The following is a 21,972-nucleotide window of genomic DNA, read 5'->3' as shown; positions in this document are numbered from 1 at the left end:
AAGGGTAAAGGTGGTATAAAATTTTCAAAATATCTTAGGGTTTAGTAGATGAAAGGCTGACAACGGAAGCATATAAATAGTTTAACTGCCAGATGAGTAACGTTTAGAAGAACCCTCTGGTAGGTACTACCTAGAATAGCCATATGAGATGATTTCATAATCTGGTACAAGAACAAGACTACATATTAGTTGGTTGTACTACTTAGGTAATGGCATGTATTCATTGTTGTGTATCAATCAGAAACTGGAAGTAAACCATGCTGTCAGAAGTGCGTAAAAAATGTTAATCATTATCATTCCACATGTAAGAGGTAACAAGTGATAATACATCATTAAGTCATATTTTAAAATATTCCAGAGAATTTTTGTTCTGCACTGAACAACAGGAATTACTTGGGAGTAGAGTATAAGTAGAAACTCTTTTGAAACCAGGACAGAATGTCCCAAAATGCCTCTGTTCATAAGAAAACCAAGTATCTCTTGGTGGTCACATGCTCCTGGAAAATTCTTCAAGGGGAGATAAGTGCTAACAATGAACCACAACTTCCTAGGAGGCTGACTCAACCAAAACAATGTATTCATTACCAAAAACATACATCTTGGTCCAAAGCTACTATTATGGGTAACTGTTCAGGTTCTGGTGAAAGAACAGGGTGCTGAACACTAGGTTTGAGACGGTCCTGATAGGCAAACAACTTTAAACCACAGTAAAATCACATGTATCCTTTAAAAGACAATGCACAGCAATACTACATTTCATTGAGGGGGTGGGGGAGGGGGCAGTGGGGTCTTATAGCATGAGAACTGAAAGGAAAGAGGTTAAGAATTTTCTGGATACAGCCTTTGGAGGAATAATTATCAACACCTACACAGAAATCCCTCCATTTGGGGAATCCCGTGTCATGATTTGTCATGCCTATTTAAATTACATTAGAAACCAGAATAACTTTTGTATTAACAGCCCTCACCTTAAGAGTTCTACCTGCAGAACAGGCAAATTCCTCCTTTGGCTTATCCTACAGGCTGCCTTCTGAGAATCAGAAGAGAACAACCAACTTCGATCATTTGAACACGGAGCATCAACTAACACCTAGAGAAAAAAAGGCTATATAATGCAAATATGCACTGAAAATACAGTCTCAGATGCAAAATACATGGAGAAGCTATGTAAAACATGACAATAAGCAGCTAGTAAGTAAAGACATTTCTTTTAAAACCAAAAATATACTATGGTAAATTCTTCATGACATTTCTTCACTAATACTTTAGAGGAAAATTTCCTGTGCACTTTCAGTGTTTGGTTTTTTGGCAGGGAGAGGGAACAGGAGGGCTAAAAGTCTACTAATGTCTACTCATATTTCATATTCTTGAGGACTATAGCAAAAACTTTTACAAAAGTTACTTGTTTTAAACAGACATTCTATATTTCTGGATTCTCAGCATTTATTTTTGAGAACTAATATTTCAATTTTGTTTTGCTGAAATGTTCTTTTTCTTCAACTGTCATACTCTGACATGAAATGTTACCAAATTAAAGCAATTATATAGTGTACATACTTGTGCACTGACCCAAATAATATCTGCTCTTTTCCTGAGTATCTTTGAAGCACCTGGAAATAAAAAACATTCAATAGGGGCACCTGGGTGGCTCAGCCGTTAAGCGTCTGCCTTCAGCTCAGGTCATGATCCCAGGGTCCTGGGATGGAGCCCCGCATCGGGCTCCCTGCTCCTCCCTCTCCCACTCCCCCTGCTTGTGTTCCCTCTCTTGCTGTCTCTCTCTGTCAAATAAATACACAAAATCTTAAAAAAAAAAAAATTCAATAATCCCCAATCCCAATGTTACCGCTTCCTTTGAATCATGCTGACCATCAAATGAAAACTGCTTCCTTGTTCACTTTATCAAAATTTCCCAGAGTACTGAGAAATTGTATCAGGCTATGTCTGGAAGCAGATGGAAGACAACAACAAAACAAAGCAACATAACAGTGGTATCACTGGGAGCCCATCAGTTTGTCACAATGTAATAACTATACCTTGTCAAACATTTCAGGCTGGGCATCTCCCATTTCTCTGCCGTCCAATTCAGACACTTTAATTACGTTTACCAAAGGCTGTGGGATGAAAGATTCTAATGTCTGCCTCAGCCACCTCAATCTCAGACTATCATGTTCATTACAGTGAAGATAACCTAAACATAAAGGATTAAAAAGTTTTAAAATGAATGCAATGGAATTGTTAAATTTCCACTTTTGATCAAATAAATTTCAGAAAGAAATCAATTCATCGTAATTATGCAGAAATAGAGCACAGAGGTAAATATTATGATCATCTTAGGTTTTAAAAACAGCAATACACACACACACACACACAAAACATTCACAATAGTCTTGCCTACACAGCCTGTCAGAAGCTCTGACCATTTATTCATTCAAATTTAATTATGGATTCCTAAAGATATGCTATACAACCAATACCTCATGGTATTAGTAAGACATCGCTCAAATTATGAACTGTCGTAATTCCCGTAACTGGGAAGTTACTTAGCTCTCAAGAGTCTGTTTCCCAAATTGAGGGTTGCTGGGGCGGGGGGAGTATGGGGTAACAAGGTGGTAACAAGGAGGACACATGATGTAATGAGTACTGGGTGTTATATACAACTAATGAATTACTGAACTCCACCTCTGAAACGAATAATACACTATATGTTAATAAAAAATGTTCATGACTTCATATAAAAAAGTCTGTTTCCTCATGTGTAAAATGGGGATTTTATCTAGTAAAAGGATTCAGAACATGCCTCTCCAAAATATGCCACTTTGGCATGTTGATTATTTTCAGTTAAAGGCACTTGAATAGCAGATACAGGAAGGGCATTTTTACCTTCCTTTTTTTTCCTAAAAGGAGATGGAATCCTGTATGAAAAATACTCTCCCTACACCAGAAGGGAAGAAATATTCTTATCACCAGAGATGGGGAGTCAGGGCCAAGAGAAATCTGTACAAACAGACCTTATTAAAAATTCTTCCTGGGGCTCCTGGGTGGCTCAGTCAGTTAAGCGGCTGCGATCGGCTCAGGTCGTGATCCCAGAGTCCCGGGATGGAGCCCCACGTTGCGGGGGGGGGGGGTCCCTGCTCAGCAGGGAGCCTGCTTCTCCCTCTGCTCCTCAACCTGCTCACTCTTACTTTCTCAAATAAATAAATAAAATCTTTAAAAAAACATTCTTCCTGTCTTCTCCCCCACATATTTTAGTTATTTTCCACAACTGGCACTCTATGTTCAACCTAGTATACAAGCACTTAACGATTGGCCACTTCTGTGGATCTACCACATTCACATTGGGCAGATGTAGGAGCTGTCCTGGCTTAAAAGCTTCATGTCCCACAGAAGACAACCTTTCTTCTAACAACTTCATAGGCACAGCTTTCGGGATCCCCATGAGGGATGCCCAGTTACAAGAGGACTGCCCAGGAACAAGAATCAATGCACTCAGGAAGACCCAATCAGGGCATCCCTTTTGGGTCTCTGGGGCTTATTTAATCTTTCTCCCAGTGCACATGCATTTTACCTGTCAGGGTCTTTTTTATCATGAGTAATGTTGCCTGGAAACGTAGTGACAATCTGTCAGGTTACCAGGGAAACAAAGCTAGAGAACTACATGAAGGTGAAATTTGTAATTCAGAGGGGGAAATATTTTTGTAAACCCTTTGCTCCAATATATATGTATAAATATATATACATCTACATATCTCTCTCTATAGATATATCTATCCATATGTTTTCTCTGATTGTCAATTCATGATTAAAAACATTTAATGACGGCGCCTGGGTGGCTCAGTTGGTTAAGCGACTGCCTCCGGCTCAGGTCATGATCCTGGAGTCCCAGGATCGAGCCGCATCGGGCTCCCTGCTCAGTAGTGAGTCTGCTTCTCCCTCAGACCCTCCCCCGTCTCATGCTCTATCTCATTCTCTCTCTCAAATAAATAAATAAAATCTTAAAAAAAAACATTTAATGATTTCCTATCATAAAGTTCAAACTATTGATTTATTTCAAGGTCTGCGATAATGAGACCTCAAGACAACCTTTCAATTTTAACCTCCCACTGTTTTACCAACATACTCTGTGCTCCACCAAATTTGACTGACTTGTCCACTTCTCATACATACTTTGAACCACTTCTATAGTACTTAACCATATTTTACCTCAAGAGAGATGTTCGTGTGCATTGCTTACCCTTTCTACTACCACCGCACCACAATTTCTATATGGAAGGCACTTAGGAGATGGCATCGATTTTGTTAGGGGGGGAAAGGATTAAGAAATCACCTTAAAGCTACATTTACACAGGTAGTACACTCCTTTTTAATTTATGTGTTTACTTCAGGGGTTTTAGAGGATTTGCTAATGCAGCTTATGGACAGTTGTCTAAAAACCTTAAATCACTAGAAAATGACCTAAGGCAAAAGTTAATGTTATGGAGGAGATGCAACCAAACAGAAACTAGAGTGAAAGAAAAAAAGGAAGTAAATCATACAAAGATGGAGCACAAATATAAAAAGGTTTGTAATCAAGGTGGCTACAGCACTGGTCATCTCTCAGGATATGTCCACAGTCTGAAATTGCTGAGCCTTGGAAGAAACTATGGGGTTTAGTGGAGTAAGGAGGAAGAACACGTAATCTGCTGTCATCTTCTGTCTCCTGCCTCTCATTGGTTAAAGTCCATTCCAAGAGTTGATAACTTCCACACAGTTCAGGTTTGTGCTATCTGGCCCCTACAGGCAAGCCAGAGTCCCAAGGCCAGTTAACAGCAACCACTCAGGTGTGGTGATTTTTGCGTGTAAGCTGGAAGCTATCTGGAGGCTCCTCAATTTGTGGCAGTAGTAACATTAGCAGCAGGTAACTGCAGGAACAGCACGAATCTTTTCTAGGGTTTCTCCAATCTGGAAACAATTCAAGGGTCTGAAGCCTTTAAGGAGTGGGAGTAAAGATGAAGCCAAAGACATCTGTGGTGGAGCATAAACTGGGGCCAAGAAAGCTCCCCAAAGTCACACCTTGTCCTCATCAGATACTAAGAGACTCAAAGGAAAGACCCATGTCTTAATTATTTTTCATTCCACTTCTCCCTTTTTCTGGTTTAAATATTTTATATTCCATTTCTATTATTTTTAACATGCATATGTAAACTTAAAATTTTTAACATGCTTATGTAAAAAAATATAAAGTTAGTCAACCTTACCATTTTCCCTAAAAGATGTAAGAATCTTTTAATTCTCCCTCCCAAACTAGATGCTGTTACTGCATATTTGGGTTTTATTTGGGCTTACATTTTTTAACTGCACAAAACATCATCATCATTGTCTTCTATAGTCAATGACTTTTAGATTTATCCATATATTTCCCATCTTCTTTGTTCTTCATTTCTTCTTGTTATCTTTTATCATCCATCTACAATGGCTTTCCCTTTTCCTGAAACACATCTTTCAGAATCATTGGTGACAAACATATTCTCTCTTCGTCTAAAAAAAAATGTCCATTTCACTTTCGTTCTTCAGGGATATCTTGGTGAATATACTTCTGGATTTTTAGTCATCTTTTCTTAGGACACTGAAAACATCATTCCTCTGAATGCTAGTTTCCACTGTTACCCTCAAAGGTCAATCCTCATTCTACTCTTTTGAAGATAAACTATCTGTCCTCTCTTTAGGAGGATCTTCTCTTTATTTTCAATGTTCTGCAACTTCACTATAATGGTCTACACTGGCTTAGCTGTGCTTACACAATTTCAGAGGGTATTTCCATTCTTCCTCCATCATCAAAATTGAAAATAGACAGTTTTCCTTTCAGTTCCTTGGGATAGGACAATTTTTTCTTAGTTTACCTTACATGGAGGGTATACTATTTTGGAATCTCAGCTTTCTGTAAGTTAACCTCCTAGATTATCTCTTGGGCAAGCTCTGGCTTTGTCTTTTATTCCCACATTTTCATGAAGAAATGAAAATCAACATGCAAGTTTTTCAGGTTAAGCAAATGCTCACAAGTGAAAAGCTGGCTTTGATGCTCAACTGATCTTCTAGTTTCCCATTATCTCTTAGATTTTGGTCACTGAATATTTGGAGATCACCAATGCATTTAAAGATTCTGTTTTTAATATTATATCCTACATTTTTTAGTTGTTTTCAGCAGGAGGGTTGGTTAGGAGACCTAGTTTGTCATTCTACAAGGAACCAAAATCTTAGTTATTTCTACATCTTTCACAGTTCCACACCTACCATCCAAAGCCTTGCACACATAGTACGTGCTCACTAATGTGGCTGAGTTGATTTGAAACATAGTATTATAATAAAGAATATCTAAACTGTTAAAACTGAAAATCAGGTCAGCTTTTCATTAATTACAGCTTTAGTCAAGATTCTTAATTCAGCACTTTAAAATAACTTCATTAAAATATAGTTTTATGTTATAATGTTGTTTGACCTAGATGTAGATTTTATTTGAAATTGTCTTAGACTGGTTAAACTTTTTAAAATATGTAATATAAGACATCACAACCCAAGTTTCATATATATACTAAGACTTACTACATTGAAAAAGAATTAACTTCATGTTTAAATCGTCAAAAATAAACCAAATCTTTGTATTTCTTCATTTAAGCAGGAAAGGGAGTGAATTTAAAAAATATATGAAAAAGTTATTGAGGCTTTACATCTGTGTAAGGCAGCCTTTGGTCCATGGAAAGATATTGGGCTACTAGTTTCATTCATTTATTTTGGTGCAACTAACTTGGAAAAAACTCAATTCTGCCTATTTTCAGTTCTGTTAATTACTCCTTGGAGTAATTATCTACGGAACACAGTGTGACTATCACTGATGCCATAATTATGATTATCTGAGGAATTATATGCCCCCTCAATGTAAAAACTGGAATAATGATATTGTCCATACATTAGAAGTGATATGAAGGCTAATGATAAGGTTCTCTGAGATATCCGGAGCAATCTTAAAACTTCACAACAGATTTGCTAAAACATGGTCGACAACAGACTAAAATACATCTGAGAATACAACCACTTCAAGATTCTGGTTTACTAAGTACCTGTTATGAACTGGAAACGGTGCTAACAGCTGCAGACACAAAGATAAGTGAGAACCTCTCCTATTCTCAAGAAGCTATCTAATGGAGGATGCTGGACAAGTCAGTAGTTGAGTGACATCAGGAGACCTCAAAACAGTCAAGTGCACATTTCTGAAAACTTGAGTTCAGGCCACAGCTCTGTCACTTATCTAGGGCAATTTAGGTTAACTTCTCTTTGTTTTGGTTTCAGCTTTAAAGTGGGGATAATAATGCCCAACCAATGGTGCTGCAGGGTTAAAGATCATATACATCAGTGATAGTCACACTGTGTTTCTTAGAGCCCTAGGACTTCAGAAACACATATATAAATAGAAATAAAACGTAAGTGTTGAAAGCAAAGACTACTAAAAAATGTTTGAAAACACAGATTTATGCAATGTGATTAGTACTGTCCTCGACAAATACTAGGTTATTCCGAAATGTTTTTATTACCACCAAAATAAAAAATGCATCAAATGCAGGGAGTTCTGGAAGGCTTTCTAGGAAAGTTGATTCCTGAGTGAAAACCTGAAGAATGAACAAAAAAGTTAGCAGGGGAGGAGGGGGAGGAAAGTGATACCCATAGGGTGTGCAAAAGGCCTGGAGGCCTAAGGGCGCAGGAAGCAGGATAAAAGCAATTCAGTAAAGCAAGGAGTCTTTCAAATCTTTTCTACCACCAAAGGCTAACTAGATGTCAAAAAGGTATCACTGACAGCAAAGAAAATTTCATGGAAGGACAGAGCCCTCAGCAAGGAAGTTGAATAAGCCACTCCATCAAGCTGCATCATTCTTAGTATGTTAATGCCTTCCTATTTAGAATCAGAATTGTTTTCTTTTTCTGTCAAGACCAGGACATAACAAAGGCTGTGTTGACAAAAAAACAAACAAAAAAACCCCACAAAAAATGGATAATCCATCACTGTGCTAACAGGTGGGAGCAGCTGGACCAAAAGAGAAATAAACTAATTTCTTTAATCATCCTAAAATATGAGCTTTCTAGTCATTCAAAGCTATGAGCCTCTTGGCCCAGAATAAAGGCCAGTACCAATCTAAAGAAATTTGTTGTATAAATGCACATTTAGTTGCAGCCATCATTTTAGGTTTTGCTTTTAAAAGCTTATTTTAGCATTGCTTCTGCATTCCAAATTCAAGCACTGTAACTAACCTAATTTGGGCTTTGAGCATCAGCATGAAGACATCTGTACTTCTTACTAAACCATTATCATTAGTCCTACTTAGATGAAAAGCTTCTTTACTTGGAACACTGCCTGTAGTTCATTGCCCTTGATGTAAGAACAGGAAGATTCTTCGCCACTTCAAACTCCTAGAATATTATCAGTTTGCATTTGTATTCCTAATCAAATCACCTTCCCTATCATAAGCATGTGAAATATTTATAGCCTAATTAGGATTAAAATGCTCTCTCTTCAACACGGTACCCAAATTTAATATTTCTCTTCCATTTTTTTTACAATACTAAAAATTCTATATTCAAAATTGATGTAACAAAATAAAAATACTGTCAAAGAACACAAAAAGAATGAAAGTAAAAATACTCCTTATAATACGATTCCATAAACCTTCAGCTCAAATTACAAAAATAATAACCTTACTAAACTATCTTTTGTTCTGATTTCTTACATTAAAAAATACAGCAAGCTTCAATAAGTTTTAATAACAATGCTAAAACACAGAGTATGTTTTCTCCTAAATACATAGCTAACTGATATATTTGTACCAGTGCCTAGTAAAACTGGATTCACAGTTCTCATCAAAGTTTTTGAAATATATTTCAACAGGGAGTGCTCTCAAAGGAAGATATAAATTAGCAGTCTTCAAACTGGGATATGCATGCCCTAGGGATACATAACAACTTTCTAAGGGATAATAAGCAAAGTTGGATAGTTTTAAAAGAATCAATTTTCAAATCATCAACTTCCTAAAGAACATCTCTGGTCAGGGAATCTTCTTTCACAATGACCTTTCACCAACCTTATAACTGAGGAGCATGCTTCCCACTCATCCAGAATCTTATTACAGCAAATTGTGCCAGGGTGTAGAAATTTACATGGCACCAAACAAAGGCAATTAAACACATGGGTACCTTGGCTAAGAAAGTGAATGAATTAAACAACTAGGCAAAGTAGCCTTTTGTAATTGAGATGGTTTGTAACCCTTTCCCTTCAACAAAATCAAAAGCGGACCTAGAGTGCTCACCTAACAGATCATTAAAATAATGCTTGATGAAAAATATCTCTGTGCTTTGGGGTCATAACTCAAGATTTAAAGAGCTTAGTGAAACTACTATAACACAATTCGTACCATTTCCATCATCTTATCTAAAATAAACAACAGCATCTGCATTTATAAAAACCATCAAATAAACAGAAACTAGACAGAACTGATGCTGAACCCTGTCTTACCAACCTATAAGTAATATTTCCCCAGGGAAATCTGAAATAATTTTTTAAAAAGTCTTATTATCTAATTAGGAAAATAATTTATGATGAATGTTGGTTGACTCATTACTTTTAACAAATATTTATAAAAATGTACATTTACATACATGTCATCATTTTTATACTAATAATGGTAATGATAAGTTACTTCCAAAAAACTTTTTAAAAAGTCTTTTAGAATTGCATTATCTAGGGGAGGCTGGGTGGCTCAGTTGGTTAAGCATCTGCCTTTGGCTCAGGTCATGATCCCAGGATCCTGGAATCAAGCCCCACATTGGGCTCCCTGCTCAGTGCAGAGCCTGTTTCTCCCTTTGCCTGCTGCTGCCCCTGCTTGTGCTCTCTCTCTCTCTCTCTGTCAACTACATAAAATTAAAAAAAGAAAAAAAAAAAAGAATTGCGTTGTCTAATATCATACCCATTTGCCACGTGTGGCTATGAGCACTTAAAAGGTAGCTAGTCCAAACTGAAATGTGCTGTACAATACATGCCCATTTTGAAGATTTTGTAAGAAAATAAGAATGCAAAATATCTCTTTAATAACTTTTATTTTGATTACATGTTGAAATAATATTTTGGATGTACTGGGTTGCAATGTATTACTAAAATTAATCTCAACTGCTTCTGCTTTTTTTAATGAGTACTTAAAAATTTAAAATTTTATATGCACTTCACATTATATATGTATCGGACAGAACTGTCTTATAACCTTATGGTCTAATGATACAAAAAATGACCTTAAATGTTATATTTTGTTGCCCAGAAGTATAATGAGATATCAATACAAGACTCTCAAGTATAAAAGTCAATGATAAAATAAAACATCTTTATTATTGGCTTATCAGGATTCATAATACCTGACAGATTTAGGTTTACAAAATGTGGTAGTTTTGTTCAAAATTATCTGCTAGTATGTAGCTGAAAAAAAAAAATTAACACTGATTTCTTAGCTAAAATTTCCATTCGACATACTGTCCTGTTTTTTTCAGATTTTCAAAGTCTGCAAACTCAATTTACACTTTTTCTCATATACTTTAAAAGTATTTTGTAATATATGGATATTTAAAAGCTGTCAATTACTGAAAGAAAAGCACACTACCTGGATAAGCACACTGCAGCAGAGCTATCGATTTGCCTCCAGGAGCAGAACACAGATCCAGAACCTTCTCCCCATCCCTTAATTCCAGAGCCAATACTGGCAGAAGAGAGGCAGCATTCAGGAGATAGTATTTTTTTAAAATTCCAATTTGGTGTCTTTCTGAAGGCATTCTATCTGGAGTTCTGCTAAGGTAACACTTCATTGATTTAGGATAGTAGGGTAAAGATCCTTGAAAGAGTGTGTGATAGCCCTTTAAATGTAAATCTTTTTCCAGTTCAAAGGAATAATTGAATCTGTTAAGAAGGATAGCATATTGCCAGCATGATGGAGATATTAGTATATCCCTAGAAATAGAAAAACAAAAGAATATTAATATTATATATACAAACACAATTTTATATTACCAATCAAGTGAATGTGGTCCTAGTTTCACACTTACCTGTGATTTTTTTCAGTCAGGATTAGTTATCACTGACTTTGCCCTTTTGCCATAGGCTCCAATATGGCTCAACCTACCACTGTTACGATCCTGCCTTTATTTAAAACTTTAGTATTTTATTCATCATGGGTTTTCTTTCTTTTGTATGAATTGTGCCCATTAAAGTATTATTTGATTATTGAGTTTTAGGGGCCCCTTAAATTTCTGCATCAGAGGGGAATGCCTCACCTGCGCCTAGTAGTCCGGACCTTCCTGCAGAACATCTTGCCAAAAACACATGGCCTGTCTTTACATACCTCTGAATACATCAAAAGAGATGTCAGTCTATCACTTTGCACAAATGTTTTTCAAAAGACAAAATTTAAAACCTGAGACTATTAATATTGGAGGGAAAAGTACTATCATTAAAGGGTATTTAAAGAGTGCGTGTTAAAGTCTTCCTCTCATGAAATAAAAGTATGGAAAACTATAGTGAACTATACAGTAACAGAGTTAATGAGGCGATCAGTGGTTCAGATGATACAAAACCAAGGATGGTTTAAAAATCACTTATGGATTGACAGCACCGCACACCCCCCCACCCTCCCGCCTTCACCAGAAGATTCTCTTTCCTAATTTTTTATTCGGTCCAACAGATCTCTTAACAGTCAGAAGCTCATATCAACTGACAGATGATATAGCAGGAAATATTTATTTACAAGCTCACCTTTCTAGCTGAGTTATTTGGGAGCCTCATTAACCATGGTCAATTAAACAAATCCCAGCTGCTACTCACCCTGGAGTTGCCTAGGTGAGAAATGGCTGGATTGAAATGTAACACCTGCGACTGGAATTGTGCCAGGTGAATTTCAATTGGGGGCTAATATGTGAAACTGCTTTCTCCTTCACTGCCTCTTACTATGATGGTCCACCAACAGAGGAGCCCAGTGTGTCTGTTTTAGGAATTTTGGAGGATGACAACTTTTTTTTTAGATTTATTTATTTATTTGAAAGAGAGAGAGAGAGAGCACATGAGAGGGGGTAGGGTCCGAGGGAGAAGCAGACTCCCCACCGAGCAGGGAGCCTGATGCGGGACTCGATCCGGGACTCCAGGATCATGACCCGAGCCGAAGACAGTCGCTTAACCAACTGAGCCACCCAGGCGCCCGACAACTTTTTTTAAGAATGTACTTTGCAAACTTTAGCAGGCATCAAGTGTCTGTAAAACACTACTACGCCCTACCCCAGGATTTTCTGATACAGTAGGTCAGAAGCACGGCCTGAGAATTAGCATTTCTAGCAAGTTCTCCAGTGATGATAATGCTGCTAATCCTCAGGATCACACTTCGGGAACCACTGCATTAAAACAGACCCAAAGGGGAGATCTGCAAATGTCACTGCTCTAACTTTTATTTCAGTCTATCCTAACCTTACCCTTCCAAACTGGATGAAAATCTACCCAGGGTGTTGACTCATTTAACAGAGAAATAAGAAACATAATTTAATTAATACAGATTGGAGCGCCTTGTTCCTTTAGCTAACAAAGGTAGGACACTTTCAATTGGTTAATATCTGACAGAGCAAATCTCTTTTCTTTTCCTTCAGAATTTCCAAAGCTATTTTAGAATGTTTATTCTTTCAGATGAACTTTAGAATCAGTTGGGTCAGTTAAAAAATAATTTATAAAATATTTGTGTAGATAGACAGAAACCTTGACTAGAATTATATTAAATGCAGTAAATTTGGGGAGAATTAACATCCTTATTGTATTTAGTCTTTCCAACCCTGACTACAATGTTTCTCCATTTAGTCACATTTTCAGATTCCTTAGTAAAGGTTATTTATCTTGCATATTTCCTTTTAACCTTATTGTATGTTATGTTAGTTTAGGAACACTATTTTTGTGTATTATACAATATGTTAAATTTTGAAGGATAAGGAGGAATACCATAGGACAAAATGAGAAGGGAAATCCAAGGACAAAGGCAATAGCCCAGGCACAGGCGTATGAAGGACGGTGCATTGGGTAATTAAAAGTAGTCTGGTGTGGCTCATGGCGGATGATATGGGTCAAATATAATATGATAAAGTTCACTGAAGGACTCTAGGGGAGAAAACCTCATTGCATTTAAAAACATATACTTATTGGGGCCCCTGGGTGGCTCAGTCGGTTAAGCATCTGACTCTTGGTTTCAGTTCAGGTCATGATCTCAGGGTCTTAAGATCAAGTCCCACATGGGGAGCTCAGCAAGGAGTCTGCTAAAGCTTCTCTCTCCCTCTCCAACTGCCCCTCCCTGCACTCACTCTCTCTCAAATAAATACATCTTGGAAAAAAAAACAACAACAACATATACTTATGGCAGAGTGAGTCAGCAATCTTCAGAAATTATTCTCATTCTTTAACAACTAGATAAAATAAGAACTTGCTTAAACAAATTTTCTGACTCCTCCTAACCTATATGCAGCCTTACTAAGTCCCTGAACTTCCTGGAACAAGTTTTCTTTAGCCTTTACCAGTCTCAGGATAAACTGTTCCCTCTGCCCAAAATGACCTTTCTTGTGACCTACAATGGCCCACCTATAGCCTGGCTGACTCCCCTACTCTCTGCTGAGAGGCCGATTTAGGCTTTATCTCCTCAGGGAAACCATTTTACCTACAAGCAAATCCACCTGCTCCACCTCACCCTGATATTAATAATAAAAATTATGGATTTGTTTACAATATGCATTTTGCCTGCTTAGCTCATTTAACAATCACAACTGTGAAGGACAGCTATTACCCCCATTTTAGAAGTTAGGTAACTGAAGCTTTCAGAAATCTGGCAACTCACCCAAGGTTCTATCACTATTAAGCAGAAATACCTGATTCAAAACCTGGCTGACTTTAAAGTCTAATGAAGTGTGAGACCTTGGTACTGTAGCACTAGTGGCATACCACAGGGGAGAGGCAGAGAATTTTCACTCCAACCCTCGCCTAGTGTCAGTGCCCTGGCCTCCGAATGCTCCTAACAGTGGTAATAGCCTGATACACGCTGCCCTGAGCACCTGCAATAGGACCACTTGATGAAGGGACTGCTCAAGCTGGTGCTTCCTACCACTGAGAAAGCAAAACTGCATATTAATGTGGGTCTCAGCACCCCACCCACCCCATCCCACCCAACTACCAGTGATTTCCCCTCCTTAGCGCACACACACACACACACACACACACTCTAACACTCCAGTGCACTGGCCGGATGATGCCCCTGGGGCTGGCAGGCCAATGGCTGCTCAAGTCCAAAGCTCTGAATGGATGGACAAGTAGCCCAGCAGACAATACTGGCAGTGTACATTACAGGACCTTAAGAAGACACTCACCAGGCACCACACTCCAGGACTCCTCTGAAGATTCATGAGGGGTCTGAAGCTGTTCCACTTACTGGTCTTCAATGACAGAAGTTCAAGTAAATCAGCAGCTAGCAGAATTGGGACCCACAAGATCAGTGACCTGAAGATGTTTGCTAGTACCTCCACTGACCATTTTGAAAAAAACTATGTACCCTCTGGCACGTTTTAAGTTGACATCAAAATCTTCACCACAGATTAAGAACGTAACTTCCAGCATACTATAAAAATTGACATTTTAAAATATAAATTACACCATTTTTTAAAACGCATCCAGTGGAACCTAAATACCAGAGTGATTTTGAAACCCATCATTGTCCATTTAAAAATTCATGGACTGACTCTTCTTGAACAGGTGAAAATTTTACAGTTCCTTTTTCTGTTTACATTCTATTTCCCCATATAACTTTATCTTAATAGATTTTTGTGCTTGAAATCTTTTATTACCCTATCGTACTTCTCTGCCATAAACACACACACATATATATACTAAATTTGTTTTCACTATGGCCTAAATCTCTAAGTGTTAAAATGGTAACTTCTGGATTCAGTTATCAGTAAAATTATTAGTATAAAGTTGATCAAAATATTTACCATAGATTTCATAATTATTAAACATAAAAAGGAAAAGTGTCAGGAAATGGATCTCAATGAAATGAGCTTCCCCCTGACCCTGGTCCCCATATATCCAGAGATGAATATTACCTAGGGCTATACCGAGTCAGGGTCCAAATCAACTATACTCCTGTTTTGTATTCTTACAAGGGCTGAGAAAAACCTTCACTTAAATAAGTGGGTAAGAATTAAATATATTTTGTTACAGCAATGTCTCTCTTTTTGACTTCTATTTCTGAGTTATATTCCCAAATCACTTAATGATCTATCTTCAAAAATATTTTAAATGACCTGTTAGTTGACAACTCAACTGGAGCTCCTTTACTTTTTTGTTAAAAGCAAAACTTGGAAACCACCTCACCTGTCAAAGAATTTGTTAGTCATTAGTCATTTACTTTCTCAACCCTTAAAATGACACTCCAATAGTCTCTGACAGGTAGAGGTGTTGTCACCCTGGAGAAATGCAATGTGGAAGAATCAGGATGGTGAAAATGTGTCCTTTTTTTTGTAAAGTGGGAGAAAGACAACAGAATGTCAGGTTGGGAAAGGAGAATAAGTACTCCCTTAGGCACATAAGGATCAGAGTAATTTTGTGAAAGAGAATACATGAAAACTGAAAATCTGGAAGTTGATTGCTGTCACTTGCCTGTGCACACATATCCCTTGAAAAAATTGTATAATGATTTGGACAATGTTATTTGATGTTATTATTTTCATTCAATCACAGGCCTGGATTGGCCATTAAAATTGGTACTTTTTAACTTCTGACTTTTAAAGGGGCTAAAAGTTACTACTTCACAGGGATTTGCACAAATTAAGGTTGAATATTTGTGTAAAGCTAACATAAGGGACAAAATAGAAATAGAGATACTAGTTCATTTCTCCTTTCTCCAACCACCCCACTCCATCCCGTTCACAGATTCTGCTAATGCAATCTGCTATATTTTTTCCCCTCTATATGTCAACTATGTGAACTCTGGAGAAGAGTGTCTAAATAAAAAAATATTTACAAACAGGCCAGACTTAACTGAGGCTCTTTTGTTTGCTTTGCTTTCTACAAAGTGCACACAAAATTTCCAAAGTTCATATAAAGATTTCCAATTAATCCTCCCTTCATATATATTGAGGGCAGAATATATATAATCCATCTCTGTATTCCCAGTGGTTAGAACAGTGCCTGGTTTATAAACACTAACTTGTGAGTAAGTAGATGACTTGCTCAAGTCTTAAGGTATTGGTTCTTCAAGACCCTCCCTTGTCAGAAAAAATAACTTAATAAATTATGACAACACAATCGTGAAAGAATTACAATAGCCGTTATCAACAAAATGCAATGGAAACACAAAGGCAGAACTAATTTTGTCAAGGGTATATGGGACAGCTTGATGGAGAATTGTTTAAAAACAGTAATAGTAGGGAAAAATGAAGGGGGGGAATTGGAGGGGGAGACGAACCATGAGAGACTATGGACTGAGAAACACTAATAAAAAAGGGGATACAAATGAAATCCAAATTAAGAAATTTCTCAGGAAGAAGGAAAAGCATTTGGTGGGCATTTAGATTTTGATGGAGGCAGAGTAGTGGTGTATGGCAGTCCATAGTTTTGGAGCCCCCAAACTGTCAAGGTCAGTCAAGGTAAGAGGTACATGGTGCAGAGCACAGGAAAATTCAAAGCATGAAGCTTCCAGGTGTCCTCTCCAGTGGAATCATGGGCAAGGACAACTTTTCCCTGCAACAATGTGTGACCATATGCATAGGAATACTGGCAAGTAGGAAGGCTCAACAAAAGCTTGGCATCTAGATTTTATTGGGCCCCAATCACACAAACATGATCAACTGGCTCATCTTTATTCTCCAGGTCCTTTAGAGCTCAGAGGTGGGAAGCCAAGCTGATACCATGGCCCACAGCCCCGACCACAAATCACGCTGTTAAGACTCTCCAGTGTGTCCCAATGCCCCAGGTAAACAAAGTCACTCTAGGCAGGACATTCCAAGGGCTTAGAGATAACCTCCCAGGAGCTGAGGGTAAATGTCAGACTTATTTTTAATTAAGTTTCATTCTTTACCTTTGAAGGTGTGGAGGAGAAAAGAGGAAACATACTGATGGTGATACCTTCAACAAGTGAGAAAAAACATGCAAGTTGCAAATGACAACATAGGTTTAGAAGGGAAAAATAGTATGCTTCTGAGATTGCCTAGTACCAAACTAAGCGAAGTTACCAGAAAATACTGAGAAGAATGTAACAAAGCTTAGAGGGGACTGCACAGCTTGAGATGGCAGCATATTGAGGGAAGTTCAGTCATGCCATGAACGGGCTTACCTGAAAGATAATGTAGGTAATGAGCAGAGCAAAACTTGAACCCACTGTGAACAACTTTAAAGGCTTGCTCAGAAGGTAATTTTTAAAAAAGGTTATTACAAAACAATAAATTTAAATAATTACTAAATCTTCCCCACTATCTAAATGTCTTAGATAAGACAGGAAACTAAAAATAAGTAAATCCCTTTCTAGGTAGAAAACAATGCACTCACCTTTCCCTGGAAGTAAACAGACTCTGAAAGCATGACATTATGTCTTCCAAATAAAAGTTAAATATATATATATATATATGTGTGTGTGTATATATATATATATATATATGTTCTTCCCCATGCCATCTTCCATGTTCAGACTACTTTCTAATCTCAGCCTTTATTTTGCCCATGGCAAATTTAGCACATTTATGCAAAACTTAAATTACCATGAAAACCCAACAAAAAGGTAGATGAAGCAGAAGGCACAGCTAATTAAATGGATTTGAGGTTCAATGCTCATTTTGTTTGGGGTCAAACAATAATTTACAAATCTGTCTGAGCACATTAAATAGAAACATAACTCATTACAGGGTATGGGTAGCCAGACTACTATAAAATCTGAAAACAATATACCTTTTAAAACCTTTTTTTTTTTTTTTTAAGTTATCCATGAATGCCTAATTACACCACAGGTGTGAGATTAGGGGTTAGCAGTGGAAATTCTTGAACCAGAAAGCCTAGACACAAATCCCTGCTCCGGCACTTACTAGCTAAGTAAACTTGGGAAATTACTTAAACTCTATAGTTTCATCACGTGAAAAATGGGAAACAGACCTCAGAGCTTTGTTCTGAGGATCACATAAAGCCAATACCATCTGGCACATAATAAGCATGCAGTAGGTATGTGGTTGTTTGGCTATTCTATGTGAGTAACTTTACATACAAAAACATAATGAATTTATTACACTTCACTATCATCCTTCTTTCTTCTCTATGACAGAAGACATCCATTTTAAAATCTAGTTTTGAAACAGAAACCACAACCATAAACTACTTTTTCATATTACAGTATTTACAAGTTCCTAAAACAGTGTTACTTGTCCTAAAATTATCTCAGAACCACCTCAGACTTTATTATCAGCCAATACTTCATCTGTTTTAAAGAAATGCTTAAAGCTGTCCTTTGTAAATGAGAAAGTGTTATTGAGTTGGTCTAAGAAGGGATTTAATAAGACAACAATGTGACTAAATTCCATTGTCTACAGCTACATAATCTTTTTTTACTGAGCAAACTGTACTGGGCTTTTGCACCCTAGCTTCAGAAGCACCCTCTTCTTTCAGCCTAAGTTATCTGTTTTTTGTTTTTTTTTTTGCTAAGGTAACTCCTGTTAAGTCACCAAGGCCTGGCTTCTCCTCAGGTCTTTGCTGGCACCCTCAGGCTTTGTTAACTAAGAAGGTTCTCCTGCCTATTCCTATCAGGATATTTATGGAATTAATGGTTTATATAGTTTTAACTAGCCGCCTATCCCCCAGGAACACCAGACTGCAGGCAAACTGGATATGGGGACTGTCTTGCTCTCTGTATTCTACGGGGAATGGAACTATGTTAAGAACTCCATGTAGGCAAGGGAAACAAAAGAAAAAATGAACTATGAGGACTTCATCAAGACAAAAAACTTTTGCACAACCAAGGAAACAATCAACGAAACTAAAAGGCAGCCCATAGAATGGGAGAAGATATTTGCAAATGATGTATCTGATAAAGGGTTAGTATCCAAAATATATAAAGAACTTATAAAACTCCACACCCAAAAAAACAATTAATTCGGTTAAGAAACTGGCAGAAGACATGAATAGACATTTTTCCAAAGAAGACATACAGATGGCCAACAGGCACATGAAAAGATGCTCAACATCACTCATCATCAGGGAAATATAAATCAAAACCACAATGAGATACCATCTTACACCAGTTAGAATGGCTAAAATTAACAAGTCAGGAAACAACAGTTGTTGGTGAGGATGCAGAGAAAGGGGAATCCTTTTGCACTGTTGGTGGGAATGCAAACTGGTGCAGCCATACTCTGGAAACCAGTGTGTAGGTTCCTCAAAAAGTTAAAAATAGAACTACCCTATGATCCAGCAATTGCACTACTAGGAATTTACCCAAAGGATACAAACATACTGATTCAAACGGACACATACACCCCAATGTTTATAGCAGCAGTATCAACAACTGCCAAATAATGGAAAGAGGCCAAATGTCCATCGACTGATGAATGGATAAGGATGTGTATATAGGGCGCCTGGGTGGCTCAGATGGTTAAGCGTCTGCCTTCGGCTCAGGTCATGATCCCAAAGTCCTGGGAGCGAGTCCTGCATCAGGCTCCCTGCTCCTTGGGAGCCTGCTTCTCCCTCTGCTTCTCTCTCTCTCTCTCTCCCTCTGTCTCTCATGAATAAGTAAAATCTTAAAAAAAAAAAAAAAAAGATATGTATACACACACACACACACACACACACACACACACACACACAGGAATATTACTCAGCCATCAAAAAGAATGAAATCTTGCCATTTGCAATGACGTGGACAGAGCTAGAATGTATTATGCTAAGCAAAATAGTTCAGCCAGAGAAAGACAAATACCATATGATTTCACTTGTACGTGGAATTCAGGAAACAAAACAGATGAACACAGAGAAAGGGGGAAAAAAAAGAGAGGGAAGCAAACCATAAGAGACTCTTAACTATAGAGAACAAACTGAGGGTCGCTGGAGGGGAGGTTGGTGGGGGATGGGCTAGATGGTGATGGGTATCTGTGCTGAGCACTGGGTGTTATACATAGGTGATGAATCACTAAATTATACTCCTGAAACCAATATTACACTATATGTTAACTAACTAGAATTTAAACAAAAATTGGAGAAAAGGAACTCAATGTAAAGAACCCATGGAATAACATTCTGACCAAAGGCAAAAATCACTAAACATACAAATCAAACTTATCTCACTTACTTCTATGCATGAAACATTTATTTTCAATAATACATTCAAAGAATTTGTGTGTGTGTACACGTGTTCAAAACACAGCCTGCCAAAAACACAGGGAAGAAATATGATAACCAAATAAAGTGACTCTAGCTAAGACAGACCTGTGCCAGCTTTAAAGATTTATTACCTTCTGAATTTCAGAAACTAGTCAAATACCCTCAAAAATTTTAAATTTTTCTGTTACAGTATAATTAATTTTGTCAAACTGGTGGGCATTCCGTTTCAAAGATCAAAACAATGGCTCTTAAGGCAAGGCCATAACAATTTTTTCCTATTACTACAAAGTTTTCTTTCTCCCCTTTTCATTTTCCTATGATTTTCCATCTATTTCTTCACAGTTCTTCTCTTCTGTAGCCTCTGTAGGAAAAGGGCAGCCAGATTTAGATTCCTTTATCTTTTATACTCACAGCACCCCTCCCCCAAAAGGGTTTATTTCGTGTTCTATCATAAAGCATCAAGAGATGAATTATACTAACCTTACTGTATTCCAGGCATCTCCAAGTTCTTTGGAATACTGTTTTTCAAAATGATCCAATACAACTTTGCAAATCTGTTTTGCAAGCTTCCTCTCTGATTTTGCTTTCAGCTATGATGACAAGAAAACGCTGTTGACACAATCTGGTATTACAAATTAACCCTCAAATTAGCAGGGTTTTTTTCTTAAGAACATGTTTTACGATTATTACTAGTTCTTGCAAGGGAGCATTACCTCAAACGTAACAAAACTGTATTTATGAAAAAAGAGGGTTTCTTCAAATAATTATTGCTCAAATAGAGCAAAGGTTAAAGGATTTGTGGCGTTGAAAATTAGTGGACTTAACAGAAGCTACGTCAAAGGAACAAAATTAAATAAGTCACTCTAGTTGTTAACATTTGGGGAAACTGAGTGAAAAGCCTATGGAAGTGAGTATTATCTTTGCAACTTTTTTGTAAATGTAAAATTATTCTAAAAAGGTTATTTCAAAAAAAAAAAAAAGTCACTCGTTTCCTGTGGAAACTTCCTTGCAATTCTATTTCATTTACTCATCCAAAGTTTAGCGAGGTATTACTATGTAACATTGTTCTAAGCTCCCACAATGGAGCAGCAACAGTCTCAGGCCCTGTGGAGCTTGCATTCTGCCCAAAGCTTAAGGGAAGAGGTATTCAGGTCTGCCGTTTGGATAACAGACTAATTACGGGGGGCGCAGGTGAGTCTTGGGAGAAACCGACAGAGAACGCTCACGAGAAGGCGTTCGCGCGTTCAGCATTACTCTGGGACTTTGGACTGTGAAGCCAAAGAAACCAACAGCTCGCAAAGTTCCCCCATCCCGACCCCCTCCCTCGCCACCTCGGCCCGTTAAAGTGACTCAGTCAGAGGCTCCCAATCGAGTGCCAGCCCTCACCCGGGTCAACATGATCCCGCCGCGAGATGCCAAACAAGAGGTCTACACCACCGAGCATCTAAAACCTCCTGGAAATCAAAAGCACAGCCTCACATCCGAGATTTACCCGCGTTCACTTCCACCCGTCGCTTTTCCGGTTCAACTTCCCGCGAGATACTGCT

At 37.7% G+C, this 21,972-nt stretch overlaps 1 protein-coding gene across 1 annotated transcript in view; it reads right to left on the bottom strand.

Moving 5' to 3' along the window:
* Nucleotides 1-21,972, bottom strand: part of NSUN3 (NOP2/Sun RNA methyltransferase 3) — a 58,717-nt gene extending 36,745 nt beyond the window's left edge. The window contains exons 1-5 of the mRNA XM_028115161.2: nt 21,812-21,972; nt 20,906-21,015; nt 10,665-11,008; nt 2,034-2,188; nt 969-1,090 (exon numbers count right to left, since the gene is read on the bottom strand). Coding sequence (XP_027970962.1) covers nt 969-1,090; nt 2,034-2,188; nt 10,665-11,008; nt 20,906-21,015; nt 21,812-21,823 — 743 coding nt within the window. The 5' untranslated portion in view covers nt 21,824-21,972. The remainder of the gene's footprint in view (nt 1-968; nt 1,091-2,033; nt 2,189-10,664; nt 11,009-20,905; nt 21,016-21,811) is intronic.

Source organism: Eumetopias jubatus, unplaced genomic scaffold (genome assembly GCF_037043125.1).
Source record: "Eumetopias jubatus isolate StellerSeaLion01/CBP00866 unplaced genomic scaffold, mEumJub1_p1.0 scaffold_1, whole genome shotgun sequence".
Lineage (NCBI taxonomy): Eukaryota > Metazoa > Chordata > Mammalia > Carnivora > Otariidae > Eumetopias > Eumetopias jubatus.
This window is presented reverse-complemented; position numbering and strand designations above follow the sequence as displayed.